This window comes from Melanotaenia boesemani, chromosome 5 (genome assembly GCF_017639745.1).
Source record: "Melanotaenia boesemani isolate fMelBoe1 chromosome 5, fMelBoe1.pri, whole genome shotgun sequence".
Lineage (NCBI taxonomy): Eukaryota > Metazoa > Chordata > Actinopteri > Atheriniformes > Melanotaeniidae > Melanotaenia > Melanotaenia boesemani.
The window spans coordinates 10,796,068-10,810,406 of NC_055686.1; the positions used below are offsets into that span (position 1 = coordinate 10,796,068).

Below are 14,339 nucleotides of genomic sequence, written 5' to 3' on the forward strand. Positions count from 1 at the left end.
AAGGAAGGAGAGTTAGAAGATGTATTAGAAAGGGAGTTGGAGGGAGGAAGAACATAGCTGGCATTCCAGACACTTTGTCCTGTTCAACAAAGTTGACACACCCACAGACTGTGTTCTTACAATGCAGACTTGGCACAAAAGGGCAATTTTAAAGCGAGATGTCTGTGGTTTGTTTTTGGCAACTGAAGTGGGTGGAGTTGTTCATGGAGAACTGGGACAACTCACAGCTATTTGATTTGTCTTTGGAAGCAGTAGATAAATTATCCAGAAAGAGAATTTTGCACATCTGTAAAGTGTTGATGGATGACATTCACTACAGATAGACCCCCTCCATTATAGAAGTTATAGAAGACCCTGTTCTGGATTAAAGATCAAAGTCTGAGAGTCTCCCCCTTCAGCTGTCACCCCTCATCCTCCTCATTAAAGCGTGTCTCACTGTTAAATGAAACCTTCCTCACCTCCCTCAGACTCCTTATGGGCAGAGCTGTAACAGAAGAATTAAAGTCAGTGGCATTTATTTATACATACCCAACATGTCTCCCTCTTTAGCAGCCTTCATCTTTCTTCTCTGGACAGAGAAAGTGATGCATGTTTCTGCAATAAAATTTATAAAAATGAAATAAAATATTCTTACTAGGAATTGATGGAATCTATTCTTCCCAATCTGGCTTAATACATTTCAGAGAAGAGTACACCGTGTCATTATTGTTTTATACCAGTTGCGCCGTGGGTGATGTTCTGTAGACAGCAGTGAGTTGCGGTGAAGTTTATGGTTGGTCACTGATTTACAATTGTAAGAACTGAAAAGAGCATCATATTTAAATATTCATTCAACAGCATGCAACTGGTAATGCTTCATATCCTATTAGCATTCCTCTTTCAATTACACTCACACACCCACTGCTGCTGTGGAGAGGAATGTTATGGGAAAGGCAAAAATGGACGAAAAGACAAACTAAAATTTTTTAAAAAGGCAAAACTAATAAAAATAAAACAAATTCTTTGATTAATAATTTCTTTTATTATAGTTTAATTTTAGTAAGTGTAGGTTGTTTTCTAATTAGGAACACTTGTTTTCCTCCACACTCTTCATTAATAGACATTAATATCTGACGGTAAGCCAGCGCGAAATCGTCCTGCAGCAGCTTTGAACGTTTCATTTTCAGCCTGGTCATGAAACAGGTGATCATCTCCTGCTCTGAATGCAGCTACTGCTGCTGCCAGAAGCCTCTTCTGGTTGCTTTTGGACAGGAGAGGGGCCTGCGCAGCAGCACCCACTCCTCATTGAGAAGAATAAACTACTTAGCAGACAACGTTCACCTCTGTTTCATGACCAGGCTGAAAATCGAAATGGACAAAGCTGCTGCTGGATGATCGCTGGCTTACAGTCAGATAGTAATGTATTAGGTAATGTCTATTAATAGAGTGTGGACAAAATATTTGAAAAGTTAAGTGTTGTGACATGTTCCAGACTCAAACATAAACTACAGTTAAAAAACTGAACTAAAAAATAAAGAAAATACTAAAAGAATTATTATTTCGAGCCTTGAGGAAGAGAGGGAGATGCCCGGTCAAAGCCCCGTCCAGTATGGACTAAAACAGCACTGACAGATTAGAAACAATTCGGAATGAAGGATTTTTAAACACACGAAGTAGTTTTCAAAACTACATGTTGCTAATGGATTCATTGTCTGACCCAGAGTGTAGTTGTGACTGCTCCTGCGTACCACCAGTTAATCTTTTTAGTGGTATGCCGTACTTTCTTACTTTCGTCCCTGATTACACTTCACTAAAAATCAAAAAGAGAAAACTGATATTTGTAGTGACATGAGAAGATGATTGAACTGTTTTAGGTGCACTTCGTATAGGGATAGTCTTATAATGTTCACTAATATGTAAAGAAAATTCTGTTTAATCAGCACAGTCTGCAGTTACCATCTCAGTGCACCCCACTCAGGGTCATAGGCGTGTCAGACATGCCTATGCTTGAAGTTGCAAACAAAGCTAAACCGGGTTCATTTCTGCAGCTGGGTGCAGTGAAGATGGCAGAGTCAGAAACCTTCCCAAGAACAGAAAGTGTGTTTCATCACCAGTATTTATGTAACTTATTATCATCTTCTCCTGGTGCCTAAACTACAGCAGTGTTGGACCTGAAAGGTGTTGTGGAGTACTTTCTGACTCTGGATGCCATGGTGGGGTTTATTTTGTGGAAGCAGGTGTTGTGTAGAAATAGTCTGTTGTGGCATTTTGTAGTTTATTATCCTTAATAACATTCTATAGTTCTGTGAATCATCTGGTTGCCAACTTCTCCTCTCTCGGTGCTGTACTGTTGTTTCCTCTTTAGTGTCTTTGGTGTCTTCATAGCCGTTTCTGTGATATGATGACTTCATCATATGAAGATGTTCTTCTCTGGATCATACTATTTTGTAGTAAATTGCTTTAGGCTTATGATGTGATGAAAATACTTTCAGGTAAAAGAAGAGCTCCGGACATCAGCTTTATGTAAAAATGATGATGGCTTATTACAACGTAAACAGATATGCATCTCTGTGAGGTCTCTGAAGCCAATCGTAGAAAAAACTCCCCAACCAAATGTGTAAGTCTCTCTTATATAGTTTTCAAACAAAGAACATTCCTCAGTCCTGAATCGGCCAGGAAACAATCTACTGTAAATGTGTCTTACACAATGTTATGTTTAGATACTCCTAAAGCCTATAAGCCTGTCCATGCTTGGATCCTAAAGCAAACAGCAGTCTGCTTACAGCTGCAATGAAGTATAGTTCTAATCTGTATATTTTTAAGTAATTCTAATTATCAAATGTTGAGAATAAGATAGTTCAAAGAAACTGTCTAAACTACAGCAGTGTTGGACCTGAAAGAAAAGACAGTGAGTATCTTCATGTCTCATTAAAGCCTGACGTGTTTTTAACTCTGCACGTTTTCTCTGTTGTGGTTTTTAAAGCTTAACATTCTCACAGTGTAGTGGGATTAAATTACAGTTAATAACATAGTAAGCTAACAGTAGGACAAAGTCTATGCTGACCATATAAATATATTTACCTTCTTTTGTCATGTTAGGAAACTGAAACATCTGATGTTTTGTTCTAATTGGAGGAAAGATCACTGTTCTGTGTTTTGTCCAATCAGAATTAAACTAATGGGCTGGACCTTCAAATCAAACTGATGCAATCAAACTGTGGATGGAGAATGTTTTTTTTCACACACAGGAGTGGTTTTGAAGACTGTTGACTGTGGTTTCCATTATTTACTTTCACTTTTATTTCTTGATCAGTGTTTACTACATGTGTGATATTTTATCTTCTTTATTTTCTTTTTCTTTCCTTTTCTTTTTTTCATTTTGTTTCTTTTTAAGACAGAGTAAAAAAAAAAAAAAAAAAACAAAACACACAACTTAAAGTGACATTCTTTGTAAATATTTCTGATCATATGGATTGACTAGAAACATCCTTAAATTTAATTAGATGTTTTTGTTCTAAACACACATTTAGTTTCTTAGAAATAAAACTTCATTGTGATGAATCACTTTCTCTCTTGTTGCCAGTTTTGACAGCGAATAATATTTCTGTTAATGAATGAATAATAAATAATTATCTTTTTGTTTTATTTGGACTAACATATGTTGCCAGTTGAACTATTTTTGTATTACTGAGCAAAAGTCTCCATGTGACTGTCGTTAAAAAAGCAGAGAAATAACTGAAGTTCAGCAAAAGAGACTCATTAATTTCACTTTGTTTTGCAGTTGAAACTGGCGCCACCTGGTGGCAGAAACAAAAATAGCTTCATCCATGTGAAATGTTTCCATAGAAACACAACCTGCAGGTTTCCATGGTGACAGCTTCTATTTCAGTGGTTGTAGTTCATGTAGTTCAGTCAGAAAGTTCTTTGATGTGAAATAAACAGGATGATGAACAGGATCAGATGCTGGAATGACTGAATGAAGTCAGACTGGAGATTTTCCTTCTTCTACCTGGAATGACTGAACTTTGACTGTGGTGTTCATAACAGGCTGCTGTTCTCCTTAATGCGCCAGTCTGTCACTGCGTCTTTAAAGAATGACGGTAACGTTGTACGGCAAGTGTCGTAAAGTGTGTTGTGTGGTTCAGTTCAATAAACGCCACTAACAGAGTAACTCGTGGTGGTCATTGTCTCCGATGCAGACACAATATTCAGCTCATGTGTTCATGACTCTTCACCTCTGTCTCCTCTCACAGGGAGAAGATGATCTGCAGTATGCTGCTGCTCCTCATCCTCATCTCATCTGTCTGTGGTCAGTTTACATCTTCAGAAACTTCTAGATGTAGTTTAAAGCCTCCATGTTCCAGTTCTCAGTGTGTCTGCTCCTCTCTTTCTCTCTCTGTCTCCTCAGCAGCAACATTTGTAGTGAATGTGACACAGAGCTCCTATCAGGCAGAGGAGAACCACAACATCACTCTGGAGTGGACCTTCACCACCAAACCTGACATCTCCTGGAGGTTCCTGTTTATCTTCTGTGACCTGATAACTGATCACAGAGTCTTCACCCTGTATCATGTCCATGAAGGAGTTGAGGTACCAGAGTCTCAGCATGGACAGTTTGTAGGACGAGTCCAGAGTGAGAAAGACGTCCTCAGAGAAGGACGAATCAGACTTCATGTGTCCAGACTCAGAACTGATGATTCTGGTCTGTATGTGTGTGATGTGACGACAGATTACGGCTTCAGCTCTGAAGAATGTCAACTGAACGTTACCGGTGAGTTAACCAACTTTCTCCTTTTTTCCTAAAAGATTTTCTTCTTCCCAAAGCAAATTTAGGATTTTCTGTTCCTGTGTTTGTTCCTGTTTTTACACCAAAACCAACAAATGTTTCTCTCATGTGTGAATGAAAACCTTGTGATGCTCATGGTGGTAAAACTTTGTCATTAAGAGTTACATTTTCTTTTTCAGCAGCAGCTTTTCAAGAAAAAGTTAAAGTGAATTTTCTGTGTGAACCAGATAAAATGTTGCAGTTAACCATGAAAACCTCAGCTGACACTTAGAAATCAAAGCTGATGTTCAACATCCCTCCACACACACTGAGCTTCATTTAACTTAAAGACTTTTCAGTAGTTAACAACACATGAATGTTCAGTTTCAGGAAAGTTTTACAGAAATTTCACAGTCCAGTTCTTTATGAAGTGACCTTGTAAATGGTGGAAAAAGAGCAGCTTCTATCACAGTTTTACCTCCATCTAGAAATCTGATGTCTTCTTTCGTTTCTTAAAAACAGTCATGAGCTTTTATTTTATATGTTTGGTCCTTTACAGCAGCTGCTGGTCAGGATCAACTTCAGAGACCAACTGAGAATCAACAACCAGTCAATCGAGGAAGAATTGGCATCTTTGTTGCACTGGGACTGATAGCAGCAGCAGCAGCAGCTCTGATGATCAAACTCATCTCAAATATTTGTTTTAATAAATCTACTGAGAAGACGACAAACTTCAGATCAGCTGTTTAACAGAAACCTGAAGGTCCATGATGCTGATTTTCATCCTGACAGACCTCTTAACCCTGTATCATGTCCATGAAGGAGTTGAGGTACCAGAGTCTCAGGATGGACAGTTTGAAGGACGAGTCCAGAGTGACAAAGACGTCCTCAGAGAAGGACGAATCAGACTTCATGTGTCCAGACTCAGAACTAATGATTCTGGTCTGTATGTGTGTGATGTGAAGACAGATTATGGCAACGGATCTAAAGAATGTCATCTCAGCGTCATGGGTGATTTACGTCATTCAAACTTTGTAGAATTTTGTATGTGAGGTTTGTAGTAAATCAGACACACAAAAGGGTTTGACTTCAGTCTCTCAGAGATTTTTGCTGCTAGATGAAAGTTCAGGATCGTACACAATGTTTTATAGTTCTTGCCAAAGTAAGATATAAGACATCAGATTTTAACACAAGTCCTAAAGAAAATAAATAAAAAAATGAATAAATAAAATAAAAAAACACAGCCTAATGCACAAAACAAAGTTCTCCACATTGGCTGCAAAGCAAACTGTCCTCTCCAGAACAGACTAGTAGATATACAACATCTTACTACACACAGTTTAAGAAAAAAATAAAGATTAATAATGTTTCTGCTCAGTTTCTTTTGGCTGCTTCATTTAAATCTAGACTTTTGAAAAATGTTTTTACATGTTTGTAAAGAAACAAAATGGAGTGTTTCTAAACTCTGAAGTACTGTTTTCATTTTTTTTTATCAAACTGTTTTTACTTCATGCAAATGATTCGTATGAATTTGTTTTACAGAAGTGGGGAATCAGCATGAACCTGAGACAACAAAAACAGCAAGTGGAGAAAAAGTCATTGTCTTCTGGAAGATTTTCCTGGCAGCTGTTTTTTTTTGTTTGTGTGTTTTTGTTGTTGTTGTGGTTTTCATTTCATTGTTTCTTTTGCCCTCCACATAGGCCTTCCCTCCATGGGTGGTCTCTTATCCATCCAAGCCTGAGTCCTCTACCAGAGGCCTGGGAACTTGAGGGTTCTGCAAAGTATCTTTGCTGTTCCTAGGACTGCACTCCTCTGGACCGAGATGTGTGAGGTTTGTCCTGGGATCTGCTGTAGCCACTCTTCCAGTTTGGGAGTTACTGCCCCGAGGGCTCTGATGACCACGGGCACCACTGTTGCCTTCACTTTCCAGGCCTTCTCAAGTTCTTCTTTCAGGCCTTGTTATTTCTCCAGTTTCTCATCTTCCTTTTTCCTGATGTTGCAATCGCTTGGTATTGCGATGTCAACCACAACGGCTTTCCTCTGCTGTTTGTCCATCACCACAATGTCCGGCTGGTTTGCCATTACCATTTTGTCGGTCTGGATCTGGAAGTCCCACAGGATCTTAGTTCGGTTATTCTCTACCACCTTCGGAGGTGTTTCCCACCTTGACCTCGGGGCTTCCAGTCTGTACTCCGCACAGATGTTTCTGTACACTATACCAGCCACAAGCTCATCACAGCCATAAGCTTTCCCTGCCAGCATCTTATACCCTGCAGTTATGTGATGGTGCTAGTTTTAACAGTCTATGTGTTTTAATGTGCATGAATCATGTTTTTTCTGTTTTCTTACTATTTTTTTTCTGTATGTTTGTTTTATAGACATGTGTCTGCAAATAAAGTTTATTATATATAAATCAGCTGGTGACGCGTCCTGCAGCCCTGTTGTTTGTCATCATTATAAATTACAGGATGACAGTGAAGCAGCCTTTAAGTCACATCTGCAGTTTGTTATGAAGCTCCGTGTTTCTGCAGCTCCTTCACATCTGGATCAGTTTCTCATGTAACTCATCAGCTCAGTTCAGGATCTCAGTCCTGCTCTGGATCTGTGTGACTGATAAAAGACAGAAAGTAGAGACAAAAACTGGAACAGTCTCATCAGAACTTAAATAAAAGGGACAAATGCTTTGTTGTTGTTGTTGGTCTCTACAAATAAAAACCATGTAACTACAGAATCTGCTGCTATCAGCAGAGAAAAGGTTAAAAAGATTAATAAAACTCGGGAATATTCCACCAAACAGGAATCTTTCTAGAGTGTGTTGTGTTGCTCGTACAGCTAAATAATGAACGCACGTCGGGTCCTTCTGGCATCGATGCAGCTCCGGTAGAGGACCCTGCATTCAGTGCAGCCACGTCCAAAACATTAGAAAACACCTCCACAGTCCATCTGCTAGTTTTCATTAAATGGAATAAAGAAAAAAAAGTGGTTATATGTTAGATGACCAGATTATCCAGATCCCCGTCTGGATCCAGACATTTTTCTTCACTTACTTGTCTTCTAGTTTAAATGAATCAACATTTATTTAATAAATATCTCTTTTTAAGGCACCCAGAGCAGTTTAAAGTGAATCCATCATTCATTCACACCACATGCACACTTGGTGTTTTTCTACCGTTGTGTGAAAGATGGAAAGAAAAAAGTCTAGTTCATGTTAAAGTTGGACTGAAATGATTGACAGCTTTAAAAAGCTCCTTTCACTGCAGATGTGCAGAGTTCCTGCAGTAAAGCTTTAAACCTGCTCACAGAAACCAGTGACTGGAATATCAACTCTTCTTAGATTTTCTTCTGATCATGTTGCCACTGATCATATAATCAATATGTTTAGATGAAAACTAAATCAAAGTGAATAAAACTTGTGTAAAACACACCCTCTCCAGAGAGCTTCTCTCTGCTGCTTCAGCTACAATCTGGTCCACAGTGTGGATTTCCTGAACTGGAGGCTTCTCATGTCTGTTCCTGATGCTTCACTTGTGTTATTGAGGAGTCAGAAAGCAGGAAACACGTTTTAATATCAGTCTGAACTTTGACCTGCATGATGACACATCTGGGAAGCTGGAACATGATGAGACCTGATGTTCACTGTGATGGACGATCAGACTCAGGCTTCACTGACTCACATTTCAGTACAGAAATACAGAGTTACATGATAAAATATGTAGAAACAAGCACATCAAAGTATCATTAGTGGTAATTCTGATAAAATACTGATATGAAGAATAAGCTGTTTATTCACAGCATCAAGAAGAAAAACTAGTTTGGTTAAAATGAAACTGGTTAAAGATTAGTTTAATGGTGTGAGACTAAATTTTCTATTTACTGATTAACACAGTCTGAAGATGAAAGTTAGTTTAGAAAAACACTTTCTCCTCTGTGTCTGTTTGCAACATGATGAACATGAGATTCAGCTGCTTAAACACCACAAACACACACACTGGATGCTGGTTAACATGAGGATGTTCCTGCTGTCAGATAGTTTCATCAGACAAACTCATGAAAAACAGACTGAAAATTAAATAAAAATCAGAACCTCCATCAAAGTCTCCATTAAAGCATAGAGCTTGTTAACATTGTCTTGACATTAAGAGTGTTTCAGGATGTAGGCGTGTCTTTATGTTTCAGCTCAGACCCGTCTACATGCTTGAAGTTGTAAACAAAGTGGAGCAACGCTTCATTTGTGCAACTGGGTGCAGTGAAGATGTCAGAGAGACAGAAAGTGTGTTTCTTCAGCAGTTTTTATGGAGCATCTTCTCCTGGTGTCTAAACTACAGCAGTGTTGGACCTGAAAGAAAAGACAGTGAGTATCTTTATGTCTCATTAAAGGCTGACGTGTTTTTAACTCTGCACGTTTTCTCTGTTGTGGTTTTTAAAGCTTAACATTCTCACAGTGTAGTGGGATTAAATTACAGTTAATAACATAGTAAGCTAACAGTAGGACAAAGTCTATGCTGACCATATAAATATATTTACCTTCTTTTGTCATGTTCAGAAACATCTGATGTTTTGCTCTAATCGGAGGAAAGTTTGCTGTTTTATCAAACCAGATTAGTTGACGTCTGTACCTTTAAATCAAACAGATGGAACCAAACTGCAGATGAGAAAGTTTTTTTTCTTCTTCTTCTTCTTTTACAGACAGGATACGTTTTGCAGGCTGTGTGATGACTTGTGGTTTCCATAATTTACTTTCATTTTTAGCTCACCCGTTCTACTCATGATCAGTGTTTACTACATGTGATATTTTATCTGTTTTATTTGTTTTTTTTTCTTTTTGTTTGTTTGTCACTTTTTAAGTTTCCAGAGTATTTACATTTACATTCACACATCTGTCTCCAGCAACAGACTGAAAGTATAATTTAACTGAGTCCATTAGAACATAAACAGATTCACTATTTACATACAAGTAATTTAATTTATTTGTCCATATTTAACCATATCTACATCTTTGATACAATAATACATCGTCTCCTCTTAGAAAATAGTTTAAAGTTCAGACTGAATTAATCTTTGGCATCATTCTGAGTTACATAGAATTTAATAAATCCAGCTGGTAATTATTATTACAGCTTCTCATGACTAAATAAATAAATTAGTTTATATCAAAGTGTTTCTGCTTTTCAGGTTTGCTTTTCTTTAGTTTAATTATAAACTGGCGCCCTCTTGTGACACAAATATATTCCAGCTGATATTTTCAGAGAAACAGGAAACATGTTTTCACTGCGTCACATTCAGTGTTGTTCATACAATATAGATAAAATTTATGTAAATTAGGACAAAGAAAATAAAAATGTGGTAATTTAACACAAAATTAAAGTTTTCAAATTTAAAAATAAGACTTATGAAGTTAAATACTTACCAAGTTTAAAGCCTTTTGTAAATAATAACTTAAATATTGACACTTTCACAGCATTTTATCAAATCACAAGCCATAAGAAACAATAATAATAATGCCCTCTTATAAAAAACCATAACACACAATAAACCATGATAGTCATCACAGGTGTTGCAGCTTTAAACATGAATTTTAACTGTGGTTTTGTTGTTTTGAGGTCTTTATAAGTTAACTTTAAAAGAAGAAGGCATAAAGTTTAATGACATGATGAATTATGATCATGTGCATCCAAATATAATGCATGTTATATTCTGTCAAAGAATTGTTATAAACTCAACTATTTGTTAAAAAAAACATTGATTCTTATTATTATTGTCCAAAGGGAAAGAAATAAAAGTAAAAAGAGGCGTTTGTATGATGCTTTTTGTTGTTTTGACACAAGCTCACACGATCAGCTTGTCAAGCTGGCAGAAAAACCACAAAGTTACTACATGAAATACTGCAGGTAATCTACTAAAAATGTAAAGTTAACTCGCTGCTTTGAATTAAACAGAGTAAAACAAGGGAATGAAAATACTGATATATAATAGAATTGATGCAAAAAGGAACAACAAAAAAAGTTTATTGAGCGCATAAACCAGAAAGTGGAACCTGCTTAAATTCACAGATAAATATATAAATATGATTTGATTAGTTAAGAATTTAAAGTGCAGGTTATAATAATAATAATATTAATTATTCTTCTTCATCTTCTTCTTCTTCTTCTTCTTCTTCTTATTATTATTATTATTATTATCATCATCATTATTATTATTGCCACAATAACCTTATAAGATTTAGATGCTTTTAACTCTTGGTCTTAGCTAAATTGCTGTTTTTATCTGAGTTATTCTGAGTTTGTATGTCTCAGAAATATTAAAATGTTTCTCTATTCCCTCCAAAATCCCCTTTTTTTAACATTGTACTTTTTCCTACAGACAAAAATGACCTTGATCCTTTTGCTTCTCCACCTGACCTCCTCTGTCTGTGGTGAGTGTCTTTATAAATATTCCACCCTAACATGTGGTTTAGTGCAGAACATACAAGTATACCCACTTCTCTAAGAACTACTAGAAATGAACCAGTTAACCAGAGTCCAGAACCACCAGTCAAATATCTGCTCATTGTTCTGTTCAAACCTCAGTCTTGTTTAAATTAGTCATATATATATATATATATATATATATATATATATATATATATATATATATATATATATATATATATATATATATATATATATATATATATATATCACAGCTGTTCACAAACCTTTTATAACTCAGCTTCTGAAAAACAATGAAAACCACACAACAGGTTAATATACGTCTTTGATTGTAAATAACTCTTCAGGTTTATGAGGTTTAAGGATGTGAAAGTTCCACCAGGATGAAAAGATAAAAAAGAAAAAACATATAAATTCACATTTAATCTGAATGGATTTATACTAAAGTTACTCTTCAGTCTCTTTTACTGCTTATAGCAACAAAACAACAATCAGAACTACAACTCTTTGAAAACAGAGTGAAACGTCATCTCTTAATGTGAGTTAATACATGACCTCTATCTGTCCACTGCAGGAGAGTTAAGAGAGAAAACAACTTTCTATCAGGCAGAGGAGGACGACAACATCACCATCAGATGGGACAGACAGAACCAAACAGACATGTTTCTCACTAACATCATCTGTTTTCTTCTCTCAAAACCTGAGAAAGTTTTCCATAAACTGATCGATGGTGTTGAGCTTCCAGAGTCTCAGCATCAGCAGTTTTCAGGACGAGTTCAGTGTGACAGAGACGCTCTCAGAGAAGGACGAGTCACATTTCATCTGTCCAGAGTCACAGCTGAAGACTCTGGAAGGTACAGATGTGAAATGGTTAATTATAACAAGAAGTTAAGGCGATGGGAGCTTCAGGCTGAGTGTAAGTTAACAGGTTTTATCAGTTTAAACCAGCAGAGGTGTGTGTTCCTGTTGTGTCGTCACACTGATACAGATTTTATTCCACAGTTAATTTTGTTCTGAATGTGACCCCAAGACCTCACAAAGAAAGCACAACGTCTGGACCGATACCTGGAAAAGGTAAGTAAGCTGTTACCATGGTAACCATAGACATTAGAAATGTTTGTAACTTGGTCAATGTATGAATGAATGAACGGATAAATTCTTTATTTACTTCTACAACTTCTACATTAGTGTAAATGTTCATCTTCATGTAAACACTTTACACATCTAAGAGTTTGTTTTTGTTTGTTTTCATGCAGCTGCAGAAAAACCAGAGGATGAAATATTACATGGTACAATCCGGTTGTTACTTCTACTATCTGCAGTTACAGCTCTTTGTACACTTGCACTTCATATATATGTGTCAGTGAAGAATCGAATGAGCTTCAGAAACAAACCACCAACACCAATCAGCTGCATTCTGGACTCAGATGAACAAAATACCCTCAGAACTGCTCCAGATGTCTGAGACTATTTGTTAGCATGAAACACCGACTGATGATGGGATTCAGAAACTCTTCTGAACATTTACTTTGACTGTCACATGGAAGAACACGACGTGATTGAAGACAAACTCCCAGCTGTCAGATACTGTCCATGGAGGGTCTGATGGTCCATCACAGTGAACATCAGCTCTCATCATGTGCTCCAGCTTCACAGCTGTGTCATCATGTAGGTCAAAGGTCAGACTGATCCTGCTTTCTGACTCCACAACAACACAAGTGAAGCATCAGGACCAGACATGAGAAGACTCTGGTCCAGGAAATCCACACTGTGGATCAGGTTGTAGCTGAGAGGAAACAGCAGAGAGGAGCTTTAATAACACTGAGACACGAGAAGGAACTGGAACCACAGATGTTTGTATTTAATATCTCCATGAAGCACTTTTATTTTTAACGTTGTGAAGAACTTGTTAAATTTCTGGATTAATTCCTTTCTGTACAAGTTTTAATGTTCAAAGCAAGTAGATGATTGTAAAGGTTTAACTGACTGCAGAGGCGTTGGGGATTGTGTTTTACAGATGTGTTACAGATGTCTTCTTCTTGTTGAACCATGCTTTTTACTTTCACCATGTAGAAAACTTTGATCATATTACACGTAGCAGAATAAAGTCCAGCAGCTGATCTTTGTGACATTCACACTTCAAACTCAACACAGAACCAGATTTTATTCAAGTGTTTTTGGTCTAAAATGTTTTTATTTTGTTTCTTTGTGTTTTTGTGTGTTTCTCTTTTATTTAACCCTTATTTAACTGCAAAAATGAAATAATAAAATAAATGAAAGGAGCATCTTTCCTTTGCTTTATTCCTTTCAGTAAAAAGTAATAAAGTTTTAATGATTCTCCAGAGAAATAAAAGCTTATGAACATAATATGTAGATTAATGTAGAAATGAAAGATAAAAATAACTTTATTTTTCTACCTTTATTTGTGAACATGTGATAAATAATTAAATGTGAAAATGAATCAAAGCAAATCAGTTTATCAACATGTAATACGTGAGGAGACGGAGCATAAAACTGCTCCTGATTAGCTGTTAGACATAAGAATCACCATTTTTCTTTTTTCATATCTTGTTACTGTTGTTAAGAAGCAGCACAGTGTTTATGATGTTATCTCTCCACCTCTCAGGTCCTCCTTCTGTGTGAGCTCAGGTTCAGGAAATCCACACTGTGGATCAGATTGTAGCTGAGAGGAAACAGCAGAGAGGAGCTTTAATAACACTGAAGGAAAAACATGAAATCACACAAGACAAACATGTTCAGCATCAAGGTTTAACTATTTAACTCTGCATGGATTTAATCTGCTGTCAATCATTAGTTTTGTTACCTTTAATAGAAATAAATAAAGTGAAAAGTTAGTCATGAACCTGCAGAATTATTTGTTTTTTTTTACCTCTACAACCCCTGTTTTTACTTAACTTTTGCAAAGCAGAATAATTAATGCTTTAAATATAAATCTCCTAGAGGTTATTCATCTTTTTAATTAAAATATTTCAGCTTTTTACCTGTGATATTTATTTTTAAGTTATTCTATCAGATTTAATAGTTTGTTACAACCGATAAACCCACCATTACACATGTGGATTTATTACCTGCTGTTCACTGTTTGTTGTCAGTTGTATTGTTTAGTAAATGTTGTGAATTTATTCCTTTATTTTCCTCTTATGGAG

General features: G+C 36.5%; 3 protein-coding genes across 18 annotated transcripts in view; all 3 read left to right on the forward strand.

Annotated features, from left to right (window-relative positions):
* Positions 1–6,761, forward strand: part of LOC121639814 — an 882,884-nt gene extending 876,123 nt beyond the window's left edge. For 2 of the 8 annotated variants that reach the window (XM_041985365.1, XM_041985363.1), the window contains exons 2-4: positions 4,233–4,288; positions 4,391–4,750; positions 5,304–6,761. In XM_041985365.1, the coding sequence (XP_041841299.1) occupies positions 4,240–4,288; positions 4,391–4,750; positions 5,304–5,494 (600 nt within the window). In that variant the 5' untranslated portion in view covers positions 4,233–4,239 and the 3' untranslated portion in view covers positions 5,495–6,761. Of the gene's footprint in view, positions 1–2,681; positions 2,888–3,465; positions 3,961–4,232; positions 4,289–4,387; positions 4,751–5,303 lie in introns of those variants that run through there. The other 6 variants (XM_041985362.1, XM_041985360.1, XM_041985364.1 and 3 more) reach the window with 5 other exon arrangements.
* The window catches only part of LOC121640350, a 220,529-nt gene that overhangs the window by 181,853 nt on the left and 24,337 nt on the right, over positions 1–14,339 (forward strand). The window lies entirely within an intron of this gene.
* The window catches only part of LOC121639789, a 41,615-nt gene that overhangs the window by 12,637 nt on the left and 14,639 nt on the right, over positions 1–14,339 (forward strand). For 2 of the 9 annotated variants that reach the window (XM_041985295.1, XM_041985292.1), the window contains exons 2-4: positions 2,059–2,076; positions 9,015–9,095; positions 9,234–9,239. Coding sequence is in view for 4 of the 9 variants with exons in the window: in XM_041985289.1 (XP_041841223.1) it covers positions 11,111–11,156; positions 11,747–12,088; positions 12,175–12,246; positions 12,429–12,637 (669 nt within the window). In the remaining 5 variants the exon portion in view is untranslated. Of the gene's footprint in view, positions 1–2,024; positions 2,077–8,890; positions 9,096–9,233; positions 9,240–11,104; positions 11,157–11,746; positions 12,089–12,174; positions 12,247–12,428; positions 13,437–14,339 lie in introns of those variants that run through there. The other 7 variants (XM_041985284.1, XM_041985285.1, XM_041985289.1 and 4 more) reach the window with 6 other exon arrangements.